We start from the raw sequence: 17,665 nt of genomic DNA, 5'->3' as shown, positions 1-17,665 counted from the left end.
GGGACATGAATGAAATGACCGAACGGACCAACAAGCCAAAGCCAGCTTTACATGCCAGGCGGCTTCAAGTACTCCGTAAGCGCCTTAACCGTATTCTCAAAGTTAGCCCCATCAATCAAAGTCAAGCTACCCTTAGTCCGAATGCCCAGTTCCTGGAACGCGCGCTTCGAATCCGCGTGGCCGTCATCTTGCTTATTGGTATACTCGATAGTTCCGGTGCACATAGCATTGCGCTCCAAGACATCATCCTCGGGGTGGAAGAAGAATCGCTGCGAAGGTTCACCGCCCTTCTTCTTTTTCTTCTGCGGCCGGGATTCCTCCATGTCAAGCTTTGACTCGATCTCTTCGTAGTTCTTCGAGACGATCAGGTAGTGCGAGAAGTTGTAGGGTTCCTTGTCCTCGATCGCCCAGGCAATCTCCTCCAGCAGCATGTTGTACATGGGCGGGATGACCTCGGAAGGCATGTTGATCATGCGCTCGGTGAGGATGAGGCCGATTGGGGGAATGGGGGTTTGCGAGAGGAGTTGGTTGAGGGGGAGAGGGCGGGGTTGGCGGCGGCTTTGGCCTTGAAGTAGTTGATCAGATCTTGGATGACGGGTTTGTCCTGTTAAGTTTTAGTCCAAAGATCAATTGTGTAAGCCTGGGGGGTGGGACCATACCTTGTGCTCCTGCAGGTTCAAAACCGACAAGAACGCATATGGGTCCGACTCATTACCATCCACCTTGACCGTCGAGCCCAACGTCGGCTGCGACAAGATCAAATCAGCCAGCGCGGACAAATCGAACATCTGGGCATCATTGTCGAACAATTGACGCAGGAGATTCTTAAGACCGTGGAAATCAACGGCGGGTTGCGGGTCAAACCATTCGAAATCGACATTGACCATGTCCACGTCCTGGACAGAGGTTAGCAATTGTTTGCAAGGCGCGGGGTGCGGGCAAGGGACCTCACGTCGTCGGAGTCGGAGTCGCCGGCCTGCCCAGTACCACCCATTGGCACATCGCCGAGGTCCTGCTTGCGTTTCCCCATGATTTTTATAGTTTTTTTGTGATGATGAGGGGAGCGGAGGTGTAGAAGTCGTGGCAGTTTGGTGGTGTCTCGCCTCACGGCCGCTTGCGAACTTTTTTTCTCTTATCGCTTGTTATCGGAGCCTGAGATCTATCTACGTCAATTGCTGGAGCTCTTTCACTTGTTCTTCCAGAGGTCTTGAACTACTTCCAATTTTCTTCAATGAAAATGCACCATGTCATGCAGTTTTTGGTTCTGCTTAGCTGATGATTATGTATTCGTGGTACCAGATATTTATTGTTAGTTTTCTAACTGGATTCTACTTGTATATTTCAACACGATGCTCTACCGTCTATCAGTCCGAAAGAGGTATAATGGCACGCACATAGCTTCTAAAAACATCCATTTGAGCTATTAAACTTGGTCGACTTGTTATATACCCATCTAGGCATCCCAAGAATCCAATTGTAAGCCGAGATGGCAATCTCACATAGGTACTTTACCATGCATATTCTTGATCTAAACATCATACTCCACCTGCTCAACAGTAGGCACTTTATTCAACTTAACATCAAAAGACCTCGCAACAAGCTGCACACAATCCCAAATAACCTCAACCTCCTCCTTAGGCAACCCCAACCTCCTCGTCCCCCTTATATGCCAATGGGTCTCATTCGGCAAATTCTGGCTCATAATCCCCGGCAACACAACCAATTGCGTATCAACATCATCCAAAACCTGCCTATCAGACAAAAACAACCCATACGTAATTTCCTCCGACAACCACGAGAAATCCTTATGCGCCGCAAAAAGATTCAACGTGCCCGTCGTATCCCGCGAATAAAGCTTCTGCATCCACGCCGTGCCGCGCTCATGGTTGTTTTCATCGCAGTGCCACCCAGACCGGGTACAGGTGTAATCTTTATCTTCTTCGCGTTCGACTTTGCCGATTGAGAGGATTGCTTCGATGGGTTTGCAGACGCCGACTATGGGGACGGACTTGATGAGGGCTTCGCGGAGGCGCCGGACGATGGCTTGTCGGCGGCTTGGGGTTTTGTTGTTTGGTTGTGAGCACAGGTGGAGGTAGAGTTGGTCGGCGCGTTCGGGGTCTGGACTTGCTGCTAGTGTGGCTATGGCGAGGATGTACCATTTTTCAGGGCCTAGGGTTGTGGATTGGAAGCGGTTTTCGAGCTCGGTGAAGAGTTGTTGGAAGCAAGGGTTGACTTCTGTTGTAGTTGAAGCCGTGGAGGAACTCATTGCTCGGGTGAGTTGGTTGTGACGGGCCTGGCAATGTATGTGGAATGATGATTTGCGAGATTGTATGGGTGAATCTCTAGATTGGGAATTGGGACCCGAGGAGGACGAGATGTGTGGGCTCAGGCGTGGAGGAGGTGTGTATAATAGACTTCGGTGGCCGGAGAGGGTCGGGCATTGCGACGTCCATCCTGTGTAGCGTGATACGAAAAGTGCTCTGCAGAAGGGCCTCGTTGGACTCTTGAATGCCATTGAATATGCAATGAACATCTGCAGCTCAAGAGAAGAAGCCAATCAAGAGGATGACAGGGGACAAGGTCTAGGCCAAAGGAATGTATTCCCTGGACTGAGCCCCAGCAACCCTGGCGGAAGCGGTATTGGCCGGTACATCCAAAAGGAGAAAAGTATAACCTAAACTCACCTGGTAAAACGAAACCAACCCATTGACCATAAAAAAGCGACCTGTCGATTATCGATTCAATTGCATAGGCACAGTCCTCCAAGGCAAAAAGTGGAGTAAATCGAGTGGAGTATACAAGTGGAGCATCGACGTTGTAAGACCTCAAACTAGACCCGCTGGATCTCCCCTCGACGATGTCACAACGACCACCTCGTGCCTTGCTTATCGCTCTCACTGATGCAAACATCTCCAAAATTGAAGGCAGACCCATCGCACACGATCAAATTCCCCATCTCAGTCATCATGTTAGCCATTCCGGCCACCCTGGTTCTTCGCCCCACTGTTATGATCTCAGTGACTCCAGCATGACATCACCCCCGATTACCTTGCTAGATATAAGACTGAGGTTTGTCCACACTCACCAAGAAGCAATTAAATCACAATTACCATCATTCAATCTTCTACCTCTCCTATCTCACATTAAACAACTTTTCAAATCCCCCCAAATCAAACATCCAACATGTCCCACGCATCCAAGATCACCCACGGCTCCGGCCAGTCCAGCGTCGGCAACGGCTCTCTCTACGAGGCCGGTGACCAGCGCAACGAGCCTCAGTCCGCCATCAACGAGCGTGAGCGTTACAAGGAGGGTGTCAAGGGTAGCCACAAGAACCTTGATTCCAAGGATGAGCGCTCCATCGCCAATAGGCTCGCCTCGCAGGGCAACAAGCCCGACTCTTCGCACCATCACAACAACATCTCCAACCCGGAAGCTGAGTTGAGCAAGCAGGACCCTACAAAGCCGGTAAGGAAAAACAACAGAGCAATAATCACCCTGTCTGTATGTGTAGCTTTTGTGACTAATGTATATTTTATTGTTTTCCAGGCCAGGATGCACGGTAACGCTCCCTCCAAGGGTGCTCAAATTGACGCCGAGCTGCAAGCTGAGGATGAGCAGCGCCTGCGTGACAAGGGTATTAAGAAATAGATTGTGATTCAATCATGCTGTTATGAAATGATCATGATACCCCGGGATGACATGTCTGGGTCGAACTTTTGTATCTATCGGCCAAGATGATGGTGGGGCTTTTGTGTTTTCCTGTACGATATGACGAATATCAGGGCCTCTTGCCTTTAAAAGCATTGAGAGCGTCGAATGAACTTTTCTTATGCTGAGTCTTATGCTGAGACTATACTATGCAAGTATTTCTATTCGTGGGCTGGGAATTGTGTTCATGATTCGTTACGTGGTATTAGGCATTAATATACAGCTGGCTCGGGGTGGCCAGGTTGCTATTGTACAAAAAATTTTGAGGTCCAATGGGCTTTGCTCTGCAAGCCATGAGCAAAGAAGCGAGAGCCGCACTGCTTCCCACCGTCTTCCCATGTCGAGAGGACACTGGCTGCTGCCAATTAGCACCCTTCTCATATCAGGGAAGAGCTTTTAACATGGTAGACCTGACACAAGGCAGGTCCTGATGGTGGTGTGCTTGTCCCAAGACAAGGTGCATTGCTTCGACGCAAGTCCAACGCCCGAGGAAGATGCATAGATCCCGGGTGCCGGGGTATAGACTCTTGACCACACATGTAGCCCGAGGTGAAAAGAAAGACCCAGTTGAATACTTGATCAACTTTCTGGAGTAAATTTGGGGTCATCGTCATGCGGCTCAGCAAACACATTCTTCCAATAGTCCTCCACCTTCACACAAAGGCCGGCCTTGTGCTCCCATGACTTGAACACATTTTCTAGGTGGCAGGTCACCCATTTGATCTCTTCCCAATAAGCCTTTTCCACATCATATCCGAACCGGCTCAAGGTGTCGGGTGGCGCAGTCCACGCACGAGTATCCGATCCATCCTCCTTGATGGTGGGAGTGGTCTCCCAGCCCATGCCGAACACGTTATCCCCCGGGTTGAATTTCGGATAATTGGCATGGATGAAGAAGATGTGGGGAGGTGGAGCCACAGCAGGATCCTTGACTCGCCATTTATCTTGCGTAGTGAGAGCGTGGTCTTCACGGGGATCGGTCTGCGCCATGGCTGATCCGGAGAGCTTCTCTCCGTTTTGATGTCCAATGGCTTGGACTCTCTCGCTCACAGTATAGAAGGGGGCGCCAAGGGCTGTGGCAGCGTGAAAGAACGTCTCCTTGTCACCCTCACCTGGCCCGCCTTGAGTCAACAGTCGGAAGTAATGTGAGGGGCCATAGAAATTGTAGTAGGCAGCCAGCAGCAGGGGAAAAAGATGGGTCTTCTTCGAGACCAGGAAGACACCTGTCTCTGAAGACTGACGTGCACTCATTGGCGGTGCCTCTTGGCGCGAGATCTTGTAATATAAAGGAGACACTGACGAGGCCCAAAAGTCAGGCCAGGTAACCAAGCCTGTCGACGTAAAAGGTTCCGAGTCGAGAAGTTCCTCGGGTTTGCCCAGTGGGAAACAGTCTGCATCCATCCATACGATTTCCTCAAATGAGGAGAACAGAACGGCAAAGATTTTGAGCTGATAATGCTCGATGACATTCTTCCCCACCACGTCGGCGAGCACCAAGCACCGCGCATCGAGGTTGGGGAGGATATCATTGCACACGTGCTTTTCATACTCGCCTGTATCCTTCATATAAACCTCCACTGGCAACGTCGACCCAGCCCGGCGAAGCATACGCAGAGTCGAGACGAACACAGGTAGGTACGTCGCGCCGGCAGTCGATACCAAGCCTCGCTTCCCCGGGGTATGAACAGGTTTCAAATCCTTCCCAGCCTTCTTGATATCCTCTACAAAGTTGGCATGCGCATCTTCCATGGCTTTCTGATCCGCTTCGCTCATCACCGTCAGGTCCGGTCGCGGGCTGTCCTTGACCGGGTCGAAATGATTTGCGCCGGCATCGCCATTCTTCTCGGGAGACGGGCAATTGGGATTGTGACGTTCGAGAATGGGCTGGAAAGCCTTCCAGAAATCTTTCTGGCGTTCGACGAGCGGGACTTCGAAGGCGGTACTTGGGACGACGGAGACGGTGGAGGATGCGACGGTAGGGGTCCAATAGAGGTATACGATGCACACAAGGATTGTTGCGAGGAAAGCGAGGACTAGGGACCGGACCCGGCCCGGCCTAAACATCCCCATTGCGTCTTGAGTCGCGGGCCAGGGTTCAACGAAGTGTGGAGGCTTGAGATTGTTCGTTTAGCTTTTGGTTTGCGCTGGCGAACAGGGGAATGTAGCCGACAGCGCACGGGCCGATCAACCGCCTAATGGAAGTTCGAATAGGCGATTAGAAGAGGATATAATGGAGTGACGGTTGGGTGGCTGTCAGGAGGATAGCATGATAGGATAGACAAGCAGAGAGGATGATGCTAGACAACTTGTAACTTAGGGCGGATCAGATCCGAGGAGAAGGTTGAAGTGGAAACGGGAGCCAGGCCCGGCGGGAAGAACATCGGGATCCTTGGCGAAGGCATCATGGCGATTTAAAGCAGAGATACGAAGATTGGGAGGAGATGGATGCGTTTGAAGTTATACAAAGTATAGAAAGTAGAACAGTATGTATACAAGAGATTTCAAAAAACAATTTGTTGAAGTTCTTTCATTTCTCAGTTGCTTAATTAATATGCTAGATAACATCATACCTAACTAGTTCGTTCTCCGCACCTGATGACCCTGAGACATGAGACAAGCTATTGAACTAGCACCTCCAACTATTGAACATTCGACAGTCTGGAAATCCTAGTTGAAACCACTTCAAAAAATGAAACACGCCCGTCTGCATGGCTTCGGTGAGGCTTCTAGCTCAATCCTGCTGGGCTAAAACCCTCCGTTCTCCTCGCCGTTTGAGGTAGATCATCTTGGATCATCATGATCCGACTAAATAGATCAATCAGTGGAGCGCACCGTTTTAAGTTAATCTCCAGTAGTATCGTAGTCTTCTTCTGGTGCTCAACTAAACTGCGAATCCTCCTCCACTCAAGGAGATCTCATCTTAACTCATGGACTGAACTGTAGTCTACAATTATCCACCGCCCCCCTCCAAAAGCCAAACCCAAACCCAAACTCAAAGTCCCGAAACTCAAGATTACCAACGACATCCGAACACCCGACTTCCTCCCCCAATCTGAGATCTGAGATCTTTCCTCCCTCCTCTCTACCTCAAGCTCTCTTTTTCAACATAGTCGAATCCCATTAACTCCTATCGCGCCCGTCGCACTCCATCGCCATCCTTCGAGATCCCAGTCCGTCATCGCCGAGGGCTCAGATCCTGGCGCAAGCCACTCATTCGCCTCCCGGTCTCTTCTCCTCCTCCGCGGCCGACGACGCCTCCTTTCCTCTGACCGGTGCAAGCCTTCCCACCCATGGAGCCCCGCGAGGGTCTATCCTCCTCAACTCGCCCATAATGCCCGAGACTCCGGCCCGCCAGACTCGGGAACCTGCGGCCAAGGGCAAATCCCGCAAGACGGAGCCAAGCACGGCACCTATCCGAAAGCGCCGCAAGAGAACCGTCGTGAGCGGTGCTCCCGATGACTGCTTTGCATGCGCCAAGCGAGGGGCTCGGTGCGACCGGCGCCGGCCCTACTGCTCCCAGTGCCTCGAGATGGGTCGCGAATGCTCTGGATATAAGACTACCCTGACATGGGGAGTGGGAGTTGCCAGTCGAGGCAAGCTGCGTGGTCAGAAATTGCCTGTCATGGAGGCGGAAGGGGATTCGTCGGCGAGTGGCTCCAAAGGAGCGCAGCAAGCACCTGCATCGAGCAGCCAGAGTCCGCCCTCGTCGCAAATACCTTCAAATCCGCCTCCGCTATCTGCTGCGGTACCTCTGACCGGGATGACTGCCCCCATGATGGAGGCGCCGGTGCTGAACTCCATTGAGTCAGATCCGAGGCATCTATCCGCCATGGCGATGGTCCCAGATATGCCAGCAGGCATGTCATGGGCCATGGACATGCCTGATCCACATACGTGGTCCAATATCTCGGCTGCGGCACCCCAAATATCTGGGCTTCCTTTACCTAATCGACCAATAGTCGCCAATCGCTCCAGTCCTAGCATCAATTCAGAGGCCTCAATGCACTATGCACCGACCTCGAGCCCCGAGGCCAATTTCACCGCTCCCGTGTGGCCAGTCGCCCAAAATTGGCCGGCCCCAAATGCGACATCGCCAACACAAGATGTGGACGAGGAATATGAACGAGAAGACTATAAACGCTCAATTCTGTGGGATTCTGGTCATAGTCCGTCATATTCGCAGATGCTTCTGGCAAGATCAGTCGGGCGCACCCCGCGTCTACGATACCTGATCAGTTATTTCGCCGAAGTCATTGCCCCTATGATTGTTGCCTTCGATACTCCTTCAAATCCTTTCCGCATTCAAATTCTCCGCCTGGCTCAGGATAGTCCCGCGTTGCAAGAGGCAATTGCTACATTGGCGACAAGCAATCTGCGCCAGCGCCGGGAACGAAATCATACATCCACCGAGCGAACTTTGCCTGCACGCATGTCTTCGATGGCCCATCGAGCGCTGACCGACCAAGCATTCCAGGATCGATATGGTATCTCAGTTCCAGAGGGTTACGCTCGGGAAGAGAATCACCATCGCGGAATGGCCGTGAAGGCCTTGAATGCTGATCTGGCCGACCCTCGTCGCAGACAGTCGGACTCGGTATTAGCAACGCTACTGATTCTTTGTCTGTTTCACGGTTGCGATACTGGTGTGGCCGAGTTTCGGACGCAGTTTGCCGGAGTCACGCGACTACTCGCTATCCGCATGCGCCATTCTCCTATCATATCGGACGATCTCAAGTGGTTTATTCGCATGTTCTCGTGGTTTGATACCTTGACTGCGACCACGAATGATCGTGATGTGCAGCTTCGCGGGAAGTGCTTGGAGATCAGCTCCATCACCGACGGAGAATGGGGTCTCGAGAATCTGGCTGGCTGTGATGGCCGTTTGTTCAAGTTGATCTCTCAACTCGGCCGTCTGAATCTGCTCAGCCAGGACCAACAGCCGACTGAGTCTCGCCCTGCCGATGTAACCACTCCCACCGCATCTCTCCCTCCAAATATGGTGTTCCCTGGCTGGAACACCGTCACTCCCGGCGCTGTCCCTGGGTCCGTACCATATGGCTCCTCAATACCTACTCCCCCGCAGAGCAGCGATCAGGCTAGGAAACCGTCGTCTGCCGCATTCTGGACCGAATGGTATTCGCTCCGACAACGCCTCGAATCCTGGCGATTCGACCCACCAGCTCAAGCCTCTTTCCCCTCTCCACCTCTATCCAATTCACACCTATCCTGGAGTCCACACACCTTTATACCCGCCCCCACCACCCCCTCGATATCATACCAAGTCGCCCCAGAGAACCTCCAGGATATCTACCAAATCTCCGAATGTTTCCGACACGCCGCACTTCTCTACTGCGAACGCCTCGCCGAACCAAGCCTCCCCTCCCAACACCCACGCATCCAACATCTAGTCCATCTCGCCATGCACTGTCTCTGCGCCGTTCAATCAGACGTATACCTCCTCTGGCCCCTCTTCATTGTGGGCTCGGAATGCGTACAGGAAGATCATCGGGCTGCCATTCGCGCCCGCTGTAAGGATATCTCCAAGGACTCGGGCTTTGTAAATAACCTCTCCTGCCTGGAACTGCTGGAAAGGATCTGGGCAGATCACTCGGACGAGTCGTCGTACCCCGTGTATCCGTCTGAGATGGGCCCGCCGCCACTGGATGGTAATGGGAGTCCAGCTCCGTCACAAGTTTTCCGTTGGTCTCGCGTGATGCAGGCTAAACGGGGGGATGGAGAGTACATGGTGGTGTAAATAGCTTTGGATCTCTGTCTATATTTCTTTGGATCTAGCCCACAACTCGAATCTTTCTCCGGGCTTTGTAATTAGAGGGAAAATTTGTGAATACCCTTTCTATGTTGAAATTTTGGATCATGTTATTTGTCTGGTCGGATTGGTCGAACTGGATGAATGGCTTTTTTGGTCGTCCATAAGGTTCTCGGAGTGGAGCTTGGAGCTTTGCAGCTTTGATGAATATGATACCATTCTACTCATACCTACTGTATACTTTATCTTCAGTTGACACTGCTTGTGACATATTGCTACCATAGTAGAGTCAATAATTGTGCCGAAGAGAGACAAGAGTGCCGAATCAATCAACGCCCTTAATTGTGAACCATAGCTATCCCCCCAAATAGCATAGCTATACCTCCACCTTAGTCTGCTCTGAAGAAATGTGATTCTCCATTGGACACTGGAAAACAAGGGAAAGAATAGGCTCTGCCCTAGTCACCATGCTCCTGACAGATGTAATCTATGCCCCTCGGAGGCTAAGATGGAGATATATTTCTCTGGTCATGTTCTAGCTCTGTGGGGTAGATATGTAGTTATACATCAGCCAATGCCTGCGACTTCCCTACTCCTTCAACTTAGAAACAATTCAAGAAATACCTCAAACTTTATTCCTAGGACCGGAAATGTTACATTGTCAAGCCAACGTTTGTAGAAGAAACTTAGAATGTCACGAAGCTCATAGCCGACTAAAGCAGCTCTAAAGTCTGGGGTGCATCAACGACGGAGCTTGTGTGGGGCACAATAGGCGCGAACAGCTCCAGTGGCTGTCTTCTATGGAGAGCGACTCCATCGGACTCGAGACATCGACAATTTACTTTATGAGTCCATACAACCACACCTTTCTACCCACGATACTTTACCGAGTAAACACTCTCGCTAATGACTATAGCCGAGCAAAAGATTCCAACAGCCCCTTTTTTCTCTTCCAGAATGTGACCACGAGCTAGGGTTCAGGGTAAGGGCAGCCACAGCGCGGTATGTGATCAATGCGCGCACAACGCACAGTCATTCGAAATTGGCTATTGATTTCCAAAATTTCAGAAGGAAAAGATGTCTGACTCTTGAGCCGCATCTCTATCCATCCATCACTTCTTCCCAGGTTTGCCTCGAGACTCGACTCAGACCTGACCAGCCCATACTGTGCTTTGTTTTGATTTCCCAGCAAGGGGTGCTGTGTTTCCATCAAAATGATTCATCAGATGTGTGGGAAATCGACACCGAGAAATCGGTCCTATTGGATTGTGCACGCAGAGTTTTTTCTTTTAATTAAACACCAACCAGGATTGCGAAATTAAAAATTTCAGAGCATAGACCATCGCGGCTTGATAATTACTGGATTCCGAGTTGTGACCGTTCGAGAAAGATAGACTGTGTTTATGGACACGCCCGGGATTTGGTGCCCCTGAATTCTTTCTGTATTATACTATTGGAGAAAGTTTAACGAGCTATTAATCTGTCATTGATTCATTGAGGTTGCCCAAAGACCTGTTACACTACGGAGTACACGGGCTATACAGTAAGGTAGTACGGAGTACAGTACGTACCGTAGTCAGCTTACCAGAATCCAAGGCTGTCGCAGAACCTCGTTCGCATTGTGATGTGCATATGTATAAGCGCTGATACATTCATTGTGATATCACTTATAATCAAAGCTTTCTTGCATCTCTACACAGGGAAAATGCACCTGCCAGGCTCCATGCCGATTCGTGCAAGCAGATGTTCCTACATACTCGCATCTAGGCTATGCCAAGGGAGGCTGGACGAAAGACGGATATGCGCTAGGCTCCTCTCCCTATGCGTCTTAGAGGCCGCAGCGAGCCGGTTGGCGCAGCCCCGTTTGAACTTCTTTGTTGCGTTCCCCGGCGGTCCACTAACCCGAATTAATGAGTGATCAACCCCTGCTGTGCACGCTGACTGTTTCCTGGTGCGGGTGGGTGGGCCTTGCAGACTACCGGCCCGCGGGACTGGGGCTTTGTTAGGTCTGATTCTCGTTTTCTGGAAGGCCTGGCTGTACTTCCACGGGAGGACAGGCCGGCTGAGCTCAGGTTGGTAGTGTTTTCAGCGCTGTGTGTTCCTAGCTGAGGGTGCCTGGTTCAGCTATGTGTGTAACTACTTTGCCGGTTTCTTTAATAATAGACGGCGTTGATTTGAAATAAAAAAAAGAAGGAACAAGAACAGTCTAGAGTCCTCCGTACTTGTGAATGAGTTGATATGTCGGGCGTGGGTACTCCGTCTAAGGTACTCAGTATACATGGATAGTGCCGCACACCGTTCTGGCCGAACGATAATGAACCAATATCAAAAGCAAGAAAATTTAATACCAAGAAAATAGATAACGACAATAAATCAATCAGACTTTAGTTTCACAAAGCCGAAAAAAAGCAAAAAATAAAAATGGACGCCATGTGCGACAATGACTGATCGGCGATACCTACCGGTGACGCAGGCGTATACTCCGTTTGGCTGCCTAGGAAGAAATCAAGACTCAAGGGGGGCAGGATTTTCTCGAAGGTTTGACTCATCGATAGTAGAGAAAATTGAACTGACCAGTGAGATGAGAGCGCATAAGGTCGCTGTCCATAGCCCTTGATTGAATACCCAGGTTTGTCCTGGAATGCCCTTGATGGCCTCTGTAAGGATTGCGGTTGGACGTTTGGGCATTTGCATGCTTTATTTTTTGTTTATTTCATCCCTGCGGTTGGTGCGTGAGCGTAGGGGAGGGTGGTCAGCAGGTATTATGAGGCTCTGGTATGAGTTTTTCACTGGATTACAGTATGTAGTTCCCATGAATAAGTGTTCTTTGTGTGGATGAGGGTTCGTTGGGTGGTTTGATCCACAAGGGTTGCTTCGTGAGGTCTGGCAGTGGACCCTAGTATTGGATGTCATAGCCCTGAACTATGGGCGGAGATGGGGTTTCAAAGTAGCCAATCTACTTCTAGGCGAGCCGGCTGACTCGTAACTCGTTAGTATGGGAGTCGCTTAGGGCTGGACTGGTGCGGTCGCACTGGCGGTTGACCCACGTGAACAATGACTGTACTGGAGTTATTGGTTCATGCTTGCATCCGAGTAATCCATATGATGAAGATGAACTGCTATGACATTGTGAAATGAAACCTTATATGCGAGCAATCAAGTGTGAGAGACACTGTCTATGAGATATTCGCCACTATCCGTCTATTTAGTTTCATCTGTTCTCCCATACCATCATGGCCATTTGACCACATGATAATACCACTATTTTTGTAGTGGGCTGAGCAATTTTGAATATTTAAATCCCACACAAATAAGTTCAAGTCTAGGCTCTCAATAGGCTCAACTAATATAGTACTGTCCTCCAAGTTGCGGTCTGCGAAACCCGTCTCCATCAAACCCCGTTTTGGCCCAAATTGCTGCCCAGCGACCTCGCAGCGGTAAAGCCCATGCGTGGTCCGTGATGTTGCCCAACAAGTAGTATCTAGGTTTGTGTGTGTGTCAATAAGAAAGCTAGATGGAGTTGGTTCTTTTGTTCTAAGGGTAAAATTGGTTAATTAGTTCCTTTGTTCTTGCCATGGCAACGTGCTCTGTATAGTGGACACCCAACGAGATAGCGGTTTGAGAAATGGGTCTGTGGAGTCAGAACCGCTGGACGAGACGGGACCGCCCGTTGAAAACTGACTGGATGCGATCGAGTTGCCGCGAGCCAACCATGGAACCAAATGGATATCTTCAACGACTAGAAGAGTTGGGTGTTCAGGTGCTGTGCTCTGGTATGTCTGCACGTTTGCTTATACCGACATATACCAACATACCGACATACAGTACATCATACATGATGTATGTAGAGTTAGTTGGGTGGTGCTGAGGCTCATGTTGGGCAGGTCAGGTTTTCAATAACTACGAGGACTGGACTACTTTCCAACCTTCTGCACCCAACATGCCGTAGTTTACTTTCCAAAAAAAAGTCCTGTAGCGAGTTGTCTACCCGGGTGTTCATGTAAAGTTGAGCTGTACAGGGTGACATGGCCCATCGATGTAGTACCCATGGTTTCTGGAAGACCGGCACATGGGCGACCGATTCCCCTATCCAACAAGATCTCGACACGCTGTCTAGTGGTTGATATTTGGATGCACTAAATCTAGCTGGGCCAATAGGGCAGTATATCAGTACGGGCTGGGTGCTGGGTGTATTTAGTGGCGACATCAGCCGCCCCATCTGGATCTTTTTTCATGGTGCAAAATATAGATCAATGATGGTCATCGAGTCATTCCGATTTCTTAGTTAGAGTCATCGTCAGGTATCTGCCTTGTGTCTGTGTCGCGATCCCAACTATCTAAGCCTGCAGTTGGCTGGTGCCCGAAGGTCAAGCGGGCATAACGAGCAGAGAGAGACCCAGTCAGCAAGCGCAGATGCTGGTGTCGTATCTAGGGTGTTAGTTGTGAGGTTGAGATGTCTCCATCTGGACTAGCCTGAGGGGTAGCCCTGTGGACAGGCTGTGGGAGGAGAGGGGAAAGAGCAACTTTGATAGATTGTTTGTTGAGAAACTGGACTGTTTATAAGATCAGAATGATTGCTGTTAGGTCGAGTTGAGTCATAGTTAGTGTCATGGGGCATCAATATCAAACCTTGAGCATATCTGGGATATCTGTCGAGGGAAGTATAAGAAGGATGGTCACCCTCTTTTGTACTAGGTAAATCATCATTATCTCATTTCTCTGCTGAGCATTTTTGGTACTTTTCCCAGGAAATCCGAATACCGGTAAATAATCCTTGCTATTGCCACTTCCCATAACGCCAAACTGCACAACCCCGGCGGACCTGGCCTCCCTGATTGGCACTCCAGTCCAACCAACAGGCACCCAAAGGTCCCAAAGCCCCCAAAAAAGATCCAGAAAAAAGACCCAGAAAAAAAAACGCCTCCTAAGCGGGTGCTGACCTCCCTGGGATCCATCGCTCTCCCTTGGAAATTTTCCACATCTCCACTTTGTTCCCCCGAATCCACAAAACACACACACACTCTCACTTCCATCTTCCCCTCCTCCTTCTCTCGGTTATCATTCTTCCACCTCTTCCCTCTTCCCCCATATACCGGGAAGTTTTCACAAACTTGACTGAGACTAGACTCGTGGTTTATCGAGTCCTTCATACTACGACAAGATACCCCTGGATCTCGACAAACCCGAGATCTAACCAATATCTACGACTTCGCTAGGCTTCATACCTGCTTCGTCCGCCAACCTCGACCCCTTTCGCGTCTGTCTGGTTCAGACCGAACAACGTTCAAATGCACTCTCGGCACATTCAGCTTCAACCCTCCTCCTCTCTCCGATCGGAAACCGTACCACGGTGACGGTCCTACTCAAAAAACATATTGGGACTTGCTTTCACCCTTCGGCGTCGTTTTGCTCTTTGCGCACGATATCCTGTATAATATATCTGGGTTGATCGGTTTCTGTTTTTGCTATTGTTCATTTTGCGTCTGATTTTTCGACTTGACTTGGTTCTTCTTGTCTTAACTGGTTTCATTTCGGTCCGGTTTATTCTTGGGGAGTCATATCTCTTTTGGACTTAACGTCTTACTCCGTTTACTCGTCATTATCGCCACCTCCTAGCGCGAACCCAACGGGCGAATATCACTCCGAACAACTCACGACTTGATATCGCCTTATATCGAATCACTCTATATATCAGTCTGCGTTCGCCTGTTGCCGATGCTCGTTCGATCTCGATAATGTATCATTACTCCAGTCCACCCCAGGGGTGGTCGACCTACGACTACACTCAGTCTCCTCCAACATCGCAATACTACGCGCAGTATGCCTCTCAGTATGCCAACGCATACGCTTCGCCACGAGGTACCTCGCGACGACACACCCGCAAGGCCAGCTACACGGCCACCACCAAGGAGCCCGGCTGGCACTCGACCTACCCACAGTCTTACTACGAGGCAACGCCCGAATATGGCATCCCGTCGCGCAAGCACGATCATGTAAGTGCTTCTTTTGCGGGACCCAAGCACCGTCGCTCCCGTACGACGGGGCATCCTGCGGGGATGGCCTAGGCGCCGGCACCGGCTTCAAATTTGGTTTCCATCCGTCATCACAGCAACCGCCCATCTTTGTCGATGTGGCTGATGCTTTTGATACTCCGCACCATGCCTCTTTCCACAAGATGCAGCCGCCGCCGCACGAGGCCCAGCCTCAGCCTCGCCCAGCCCGCCATGGCCGTCCCCCAGCAGCTGCTGCCCAAACCTCCACGCCGCGAGATGGCCCCGGCCAGCATCGTCGAACCGCGTCGACCTCTTACCGCAAATCGTCAGCCGCTGATTCTCACTTTTACTTCACCCAGGCTCCTAACCACGAGGACATCGAATCAGCTCGTCGCTCCCGCGCCCGTCGCCAGTCCACCTCCACCCGTACACCATCCAAGCCCAAGCCAGCACCGCCGTCTTCGAAACCGCCACCCGTTGCCACCGAGGAAGACGCCGAGCGCGCCGGTATTCCACCCGGCTACTCGACCAAGAACTGGGACCCGACTGAAGCTCCCATCATCCTGCTCGGCAGCGTCTTCGATGCCAACTCCCTCGGCAAGTGGATCTACGACTGGACGGTTTTCCACCACGGCGCATCAACCCCCATGGCCGATGTCGCCGGCGACTTGTGGCTCCTCCTGATCAAACTCGCCGGCAAGGTCAAGCGTGCCGACGAGTGTCTCCCACGAATCCAGAGTCCCGACGCGCAAGATATTGTCGAGGATTTCCTCGAAAGTGGCGACCGCCTCTGGAACCGATTCAAGAAGCTGCTCAAGGCTTGTGAGATGTTCATGTGGAAGGCGGCCAAGCGGGAAAGTGGCAAAGGGCAGGTTTCTATGGGTCGCAATGCGGGGTGCGAGTTTGTCGACTCGATTTTTGGCCGTGATCGCGAGCTTGAGAATACGGAGAAGCTGATGAATAGTATCCGGTTGTGGAATATGCGGTTCGACGCTAATTGCGAAGATATTCTGCGTCGGCCGTCGGCGAAATAGATGATCAGAAAATCATCATACATCCACAAAATACCGGGAAAGAGACAATCTATCAGCATTACCGGCTTCTTCGTTCGACATCCTTTCTTCTGCCATGAGAAGAGTGATTTCATAACCGACATTTGGGGCTTTTTCTCGTCTGTTTTTTTCTTCCTTTTCTGTTTTCTATTACTGGAGAGCATTTGATACTCTGGTTGAATTGCATTTGCAGCGCGATGGGTTACTGGCACTGGCTGGGTTTCCTCATTACAATGGCCGCTTTATTTTTGCGTCTGCGTCTCTGCTTATTTTGGATCAATCGGTGCTTATTTGGATCAATCGGCAGCTCTTTTTTTCATCACCCAGTCGGTGGTGATTATCCTCATCCTCCTCTACAACCTCCACCTCCATCTCCCTCCCTCTCAAAAAAGCTCATGGTTTCGGCGCCTCATTTTATCCTGCATTTACCACTTCGTTCTCGTTTCCCTCTCAGGGCGGCGTCTTACTCTTTTTTTTCTTTTATATTACCCGGCATGGCGTTATCTATCCATGCTCTTGCGCTTTATTTCTGTTGTCGTTGATGCTCGTGTCATTCTGTCTTTGGTGATACCATCTCGCGATTTCTTTTTCTCCTATCAGGCTTTTGGATTAACTTTTTCCTTTGTCACACACCTCTTTCCTTAATTTTGATCTTGTGGCCTGATTTCTGTTTATCTCTTTCTTTCCTTTACTTCTCGCCTGTTGGCGACTCTGTTGAGGTCGGAGGAATAGGGTTGTATATAGCGAAACTACGACCTCAGCAGCCCCTCTCGTCCGAACAGGCCACAAGATATCCACTCGTTTAATTCAAAAGCCATTACCATCTGCCTTAGACCTTGAATTTTAAAACTTGAATTCAATACTCTCTTTATCTGCGCTTATCATGCACGTCATCTTATTTCCACGTGTAGTCGTATCTCTCGTACATAATCTCCTTATCTATTCTAGTCTACAAAGGGAAAAGAAACCCAACCCCCCCAACTCCCTTCTATCCAACACATTCAACTCCCGGCACGATCAAATCCTGTAAATCCTGTATGCCTATGTACATGTGAGACGTCACAATCCCGCCCAACATACGCGCCATAAGCACCCAACGCAACCTTACACCATGCACACGGCGCTTGCCTTCCCTGCACATA

General features: G+C 50.5%; 7 protein-coding genes across 7 annotated transcripts; 3 read left to right on the top strand and 4 right to left on the bottom strand.

The window, feature by feature from the left end:
• Positions 1-47: 47 nt before the first annotated feature.
• N7473_012189 (BCIP domain-containing protein) lies at positions 48-464 on the bottom strand (the record flags this gene model as incomplete). The annotated part of the gene is made up of 1 exon (XM_057158128.1): positions 48-464. The coding sequence occupies one exon, from the start codon at positions 462-464 to the stop codon at positions 48-50; it is 417 nt and encodes a 138-aa protein (XP_057003978.1).
• Positions 465-469: 5 nt separating this feature from the next.
• On the bottom strand, positions 470-1,030 carry N7473_012188 (BCIP domain-containing protein; the record flags this gene model as incomplete). The annotated part of the gene is made up of 3 exons (XM_057158127.1): positions 470-604; positions 660-896; positions 953-1,030. The coding sequence occupies 3 exons, from the start codon at positions 1,028-1,030 to the stop codon at positions 470-472; spliced, it is 450 nt and encodes a 149-aa protein (XP_057003977.1).
• Positions 1,031-1,528: 498 nt separating this feature from the next.
• N7473_012187 (uncharacterized protein) lies at positions 1,529-2,266 on the bottom strand (the record flags this gene model as incomplete). Its single annotated transcript, XM_057158126.1, has 1 exon — positions 1,529-2,266. One exon carries the CDS (start codon positions 2,264-2,266, stop codon positions 1,529-1,531), a length of 738 nt encoding a protein of 245 aa, XP_057003976.1.
• A 702-nt stretch (positions 2,267-2,968) lies between these two features.
• N7473_012186 (uncharacterized protein) lies at positions 2,969-3,825 on the top strand. The gene is made up of 2 exons (XM_057158125.1): positions 2,969-3,468; positions 3,550-3,825. The coding sequence occupies exons 1-2, from the start codon at positions 3,184-3,186 to the stop codon at positions 3,649-3,651; spliced, it is 387 nt and encodes a 128-aa protein (XP_057003975.1). The 5' UTR covers positions 2,969-3,183; the 3' UTR covers positions 3,652-3,825.
• A 465-nt stretch (positions 3,826-4,290) lies between these two features.
• Positions 4,291-5,781, bottom strand: N7473_012185 (alpha-mannosyltransferase; the record flags this gene model as incomplete). The annotated part of the gene is made up of 1 exon (XM_057158124.1): positions 4,291-5,781. The coding sequence occupies one exon, from the start codon at positions 5,779-5,781 to the stop codon at positions 4,291-4,293; it is 1,491 nt and encodes a 496-aa protein (XP_057003974.1).
• A 1,261-nt stretch (positions 5,782-7,042) lies between these two features.
• On the top strand, positions 7,043-9,466 carry N7473_012184 (Zn(II)2Cys6 transcription factor; the record flags this gene model as incomplete). The annotated part of the gene is made up of 1 exon (XM_057158123.1): positions 7,043-9,466. The coding sequence occupies one exon, from the start codon at positions 7,043-7,045 to the stop codon at positions 9,464-9,466; it is 2,424 nt and encodes an 807-aa protein (XP_057003973.1).
• A 5,747-nt stretch (positions 9,467-15,213) lies between these two features.
• On the top strand, positions 15,214-16,505 carry N7473_012183 (uncharacterized protein; the record flags this gene model as incomplete). Its single annotated transcript, XM_057158122.1, has 2 exons — positions 15,214-15,471; positions 15,588-16,505. 2 exons carry the CDS (start codon positions 15,214-15,216, stop codon positions 16,503-16,505), a joined length of 1,176 nt encoding a protein of 391 aa, XP_057003972.1.
• Positions 16,506-17,665: the final 1,160 nt, after the last annotated feature.

This window comes from Penicillium subrubescens, assembly GCF_028828155.1.
Source record: "Penicillium subrubescens strain IBT 31985 chromosome Unknown utg000010l_segment0_segment0, whole genome shotgun sequence".
NCBI lineage: Eukaryota > Fungi > Ascomycota > Eurotiomycetes > Eurotiales > Aspergillaceae > Penicillium > Penicillium subrubescens.
Note: the sequence above shows the minus strand (reverse complement) of the source record. Positions and strands in the feature narration are given on the sequence as shown.

What these genes read in the sequence shown, in the direction of transcription:
- N7473_012186 (XM_057158125.1), top strand. Translation starts at nt 3,184, where the DNA reads ATGTCCCACGCATCCAAGATCACCCACGGCTCCGGCCAGTCCAGCGTC. An exon ending in AGCAGGACCCTACAAAGCCG is followed by an intron (nt 3,469 to 3,549) that starts GTAAGGAAAAAC and finishes ATTGTTTTCCAG; the next exon opens with GCCAGGATGCACGGTAACGC.